Here is a 5121-nt window from a genome sequence, read left to right as displayed (position 1 = left end):
AATGATGCTAAAGCTGAAACTCCAGTACTTTGGCCACCTCATGGGAAGAGTTGACTCATTGGAAAAAACTCTGATACTGGGAGGGATTGGGGGCAGGAGGAGAAGGGAATGACAGAGAATGAGATGGCTGGATGGCATCACCGACTCGATGGACATGAGTTTGAGTGAATTCCGGGAGTTGGTGATGGACAGGGAGGCCTGGCGTGCTGTGATTCATGGGGTCGCAAAGAGTCAGACATGACTGAGCGACTGAACTGAACTGAAGATTTAAAAAGAGTTGTGGACTCCTGGGAAAATGCAGTTATTCGTCTATTCCTCACATTTCCAGGGAACTACTAGTTTCTAAGTGACCACACAGAATCTCTCACTTGCATCATTTACCCAAGGGGACACAGGTGTCCCAGGAGCATGGGTTCACTGAACTCACACAATCAGTCCTCTACTTTCCTTCCTCATAAATGTGAACATTCTGACTGCCTGGGCTCAAGGACTTGGGATGAAGAGAGTGTGCAGAGGCTTCTCAGGAGCAGCAGAACAGACAGCACTGTGCTCTCACTAACTGCAGTCACTGTCATCTGGCTTGTATGCTGCTAGTCTCTCAGAGACTGAAAGGGAATGAAGTTTATGACTCACTCTGCCTAAAATTATCAGGATCTTGATTATCTTCTCTAACTTCTGAGACTAATACCAAGGTGGTTCCCTATGAAGTCATCTTGTGCTGTAACTTCTAATAGAGTTGACACTCCCTGGGATTCTACAATCAGCTTTCCCTGGGTGATAATCCAAGAGGCTGTGTTATATCTGACTATTCTTATAGGCAGCAGACAGTTTAAACAAAAATGTGAATAAATATTTATTTTAACTTGGAAATTATTTTTCAAATATTCATGTCTGCTTCTTCTGCTTCCAATATCAACTCTTCGATATTCATTCTCACGGGGTTCCCTGGCCTAGAACAATACTATCCCTGGTTTTCAGTTCCTTTTTCCTTGATCTATGCTGTGGTTTTCCTGGGAAACTGCCTGGTGCTGCATGTGGTTCATACTGAGCGGAGCCTGCGTGAGCCCGTGTTCTACTTCCTGGCCATGCTGGCCCTCACTGACCTGTTCATGGGGTTGTCCACAGTATACACGGTGCTGGGGACTATGTGGGGGCTCAGCCAGGAGATTGGTCTAGATGCCTGCATTTCGCAGACTTATTTTGTTCATGGACTATCTTTCATGGAGTCTGGAGTCCTTCTTGCCATGGCTTTTGATCGCTTTATAGCAATTTGCAATCCTCTGAGATATACATCCATTCTGACTAATAGCAGGATCATTTACTTCATGGTGACCATTTTGACAAGAAGCTCTTTGTCTATTCTTCCTGTCATCATCTGTTTGAAGTTCTTTCCTTACTGCAGACCCCACATTCTCTCTCATTCCTTCTGCCTGCACCAGGATCTACTCCGGCTGGCCTGCTCTGACATTCGCTTCAATAGCTTCTATGCCCTGGCTCTGGTGGTTTGTACCTTGTTGTTGGATGCTGTCCTTATTCTCATCTCCTATGTTTTCATCTTGCATACAGTGCTGGCGATTGCATCTCGAAAAGAGAGGCTCAAGGCTCTGGAGACCTGTGTCTCCCACCTCTGTGCAGTTCTGGTTTTCTACATTCCCATCATTGGTCTCACTATGGTACACCGCTTTGGAAAGCATCTCTCACCTTTGGTTCATGTCCTTATGGGCAACATCTATATTCTCTTTCCTCCCATGATGAATCCAATAATCTATAGTGTAAAGACCCAACAGATTCGAAGCAGGATGAAGAAGTGGTTTTCTCTGAAAATGTAGTACAATTCTTTGTTTTTATCAGTAAGAATACTATAATGACAACACAATATGCTAGTTCCTATTTGTGCAACCATTTACACTTTGAATATTATTTTCTATAACTTTTTGTTCTTTTATGAGGGCTTGAATATAAAGAACTTACATGTCTTGCTAATCATAAAGGTGAGAATTGAGTTTTTCTAATCTACATTCCATGACAGTCTTCTGAAATTTGCTGTAGAGTAATCATAGTTCTTATAAACATGACAATGAATGTCTCTACATTTTATGGACATATTCTTTAAGCATGATTATCATATAAAAATTGTGTTACCCCAAATTCATCAATATGTTAATCATCTAGACCTATTTCTAATTAACTAAAATTTTGAAAATACATCTATGGTTTAGACTTTTATGTAATGTTCATGTCAAAACCAGAGAAGGCAATGGCAACCCACTGCAATACTCTTGCCTGGAAAATCCCATGGACAGAGGTGCCTGGTGGGTTGCGGTCCATGGGGTCGCTAAGAGTTGGACACAACTGAACGACTTCACTTTCACTTTCATGCTTTGGAGAAGGAAATGGCAACCCACTCCAGTGCTCTTGTCTGGAGAATCCCAGGGACAGCGGAGCCTGGTGGGCTGCCATCTATAGGGTCACACAGAGTCGGACACAGCTGAAGTGACTTAGCAGCAGCAGCATGTCAAAACATATGATGCAGTGAGATTGGGTTTCCCTCATTTCTAGTGGTGATGTAAATATCATCTGAAACTGATGCAGAACCTTCCCTTTTATCTAGTTATTTTTCCCCATTAGTGACCTTATGGAAGTCTATTGAAGGAATTTTGACAAGAAAATTGATAATTTCTCTATTGCAAAGATTGTCTTCTTAATCTATCTCTATGCTCTTAAGATGACATTATTGCATGAATACACTTCATTCTACATTTTTACTAAATATTTTTTTGAAAGCTGGTTCAGTTCAGTTCAGTCACTTAGTCGTGTCTGACTCTTTGTGGCCCCATGGACTGCAGCATGCCAGGCTTCCCTGTCCATCACCAACTCCTGGAGTTTACTCAAACTCATGTCCATTGATTCGGTGATGTCATCCAACCATCTTATCCTCTGTCATTGCCTTTTCCTCCTGTCTTGAATCTTTGCCAGCATCAGGGTCTTTTCAAATGAGTCAGCTCTTCACATCATGTGGCCAAAGTATTGGAGTTTCAGCTTCAACATCAGTCCTTCCAATGAATATTCAGGACTGATTTCCTTTAGGATGGACTGGTTGGATCTCCTTGCAGTCCAAGGGACTCTCAAGAGTCTTCTCCAACACCACAGTTCAAAAGCATTAATTCTTCAGCACTCAGCTTTCTTTATGAAAGTTAGTAAGTGGTTTTATTTTTGAAATTAAAAAAAATTATTTAAAAATTTTATTGGAAGATAACTGCTTTTCAATGTTGTCTTGGTTTGTGCTATTCAACAACATGAATCAGTTATAAGTATACATATATCCCTCCATCTTAAGCCTCTGTCTCACCCCTCAAGGTCATTGTAGGTCACTGAGCTGAGTTCCCTGTGCTGAAAAGATGCTTCCAGCTAGCTACCATTAGGATTTCTGTATGGCATTGCATTTTAAGATATTTAAAATGTACATCATGGTGATTTGATGAATTCATCATTTTTAGTGATTATCTTATATTTTATTTTATTTTTTAAGAGATTGAGTTTTCTCCTTTTTTTTTTTTTTACTTTACAATATTGTATTGGTTCTGCCACACATCATCCTCAATACTACAGTTAGCCATGAGTCAGCGGGTACTGTCGATACAAGTTTTATTTAAAAAACAAATGAATAAATGAATTCTGAATAAATCTACTGGCAATGTTACATATTTCTTTCCATGTTTTTCTGTATTTCTAGGAAGAAAATGAGCTTTATATTTGCACTAAGTTGGTATGGGCTTATCCAGAATAGTCTGCATTTTGACACATATGGAATTATCTTTCAATTCATATGAGCAGTGGAATACATGGTTGCAATTTTTATCTACATAGACAAATAATTGGCTAACTGCTTTTCAATGAATGTATTATTTTTTTCCATTCTAGATAAGGACTATGCTAAATAATGCTTTCATCATCTGCCAAGCAAACCCTAAATATCATCCCATTGCAGAGAGAATTTGAGTCAGTAAAATCATAGCACCATGAGTCCATAAGGATTTCTAGTCCCATTATATAACAACATTGAATATATTATTTGAATTATTTATTTTTTTCAAATTGCATCTTTAACATTATGCAAAAATATTCTACATGTTTCTTTCATCCTTCTGCAACCTCTAGCTGTTTCCTCTAGAAGACATTTCTGATTCATTTCTATGTTTCCAGTGCTTTAGAATCCAGTTACCAAGATCTCTGAAAATGCCCACTTCACTGATGGTCCTATGTTGATATTACACCCACAGACAGACTGCTACCAGGATTTAAGTCATCAAATTCAAAGTGGTGGTGGTTTAGTTGCTAAGTTGTGTCCGACTCTTGCAACCCCATGGACTGTAGCCTGCCAGGCTCCTTTGTCTGTGGAATTCTCCAGACAAGAATACTAGAGTGGGTTGCCATTTATTTCTCCATAGGTCATCAATATAATAATTTCTACAGGATTAATCTTGCCCTGTTTTGAAAACAGCAACTGCTTCTTCAACTGATTGTAATATATTTCTGTATTAGTTTTCTAGGATCACTGTAACAAACTACTGCAAATCTGTTGGGCTGAAGCATAGATTTATTACCTTACTGATTTGGAAGTTAGAAGTTTAAAATAGGTTACCAGGTATCTGTTCTGCTAAAGAGTCTAAGTAGGAATCTGTTTCTTTGCCTATTTTCAGCTTTCAGAGACTGTTTACATTCCTTAGATTGTGTTCCCAATATGATTCTGCTTCTGTTGACTCATTACCTTCTCTGATTTTGACCTTCAAAAGTTTCACTATTAATCTCATCTGGATAATGCATAAACTTCTCTATATGTTAAGATGCTTAACTTAATCACATTTGCAAATTCCCTTTCAATATGTAAACTGATGTATTCACAGGTTCTAGAGATTAGGACATAAACATCTTTCAGTTCAGTTCAGTTGCTCAGTTGTGTCCGACTCTTTGTGACCCCATGAATGGCAGCATGCCAGGCCTCCCTGTCCATCACCAACTCCTGGAGTTCACTAAGACTCACATCCATTGAGTCAGTGATGCCATCCAGCCATCTCATCCTCTGTCATCCCCTTCTCCTCCTGCCCCCAATCCCTCCTCCCA

At 39.6% G+C, this 5121-nt stretch overlaps 1 protein-coding gene across 1 annotated transcript; it reads left to right on the top strand.

Annotated features, from left to right (window-relative positions):
• Window positions 1-887: 887 nt before the first annotated feature.
• LOC104979993 (olfactory receptor 51V1-like) lies at window positions 888-1829 on the top strand. Its single transcript, XM_010828530.1, has one exon. The coding sequence runs from the start codon at window positions 888-890 to the stop codon at window positions 1827-1829; it is 942 nt and encodes a 313-aa protein (XP_010826832.1).
• Window positions 1830-5121: the final 3292 nt, after the last annotated feature.

The sequence above is a fragment of the Bison bison genome, unplaced genomic scaffold, assembly GCF_000754665.1.
Source record: "Bison bison bison isolate TAMUID 2011002044 unplaced genomic scaffold, Bison_UMD1.0 scf7180017858660, whole genome shotgun sequence".
NCBI classification, from domain to species: domain Eukaryota; kingdom Metazoa; phylum Chordata; class Mammalia; order Artiodactyla; family Bovidae; genus Bison; species Bison bison.
Note: the sequence above shows the minus strand (reverse complement) of the source record. Positions and strands in the feature narration are given on the sequence as shown.

Coding starts and splice junctions, on each gene's coding strand:
- LOC104979993 (XM_010828530.1), top strand. CDS start 888: ATGTCTGCTTCTTCTGCTTCCAATATCAACTCTTCGATATTCATTCTC.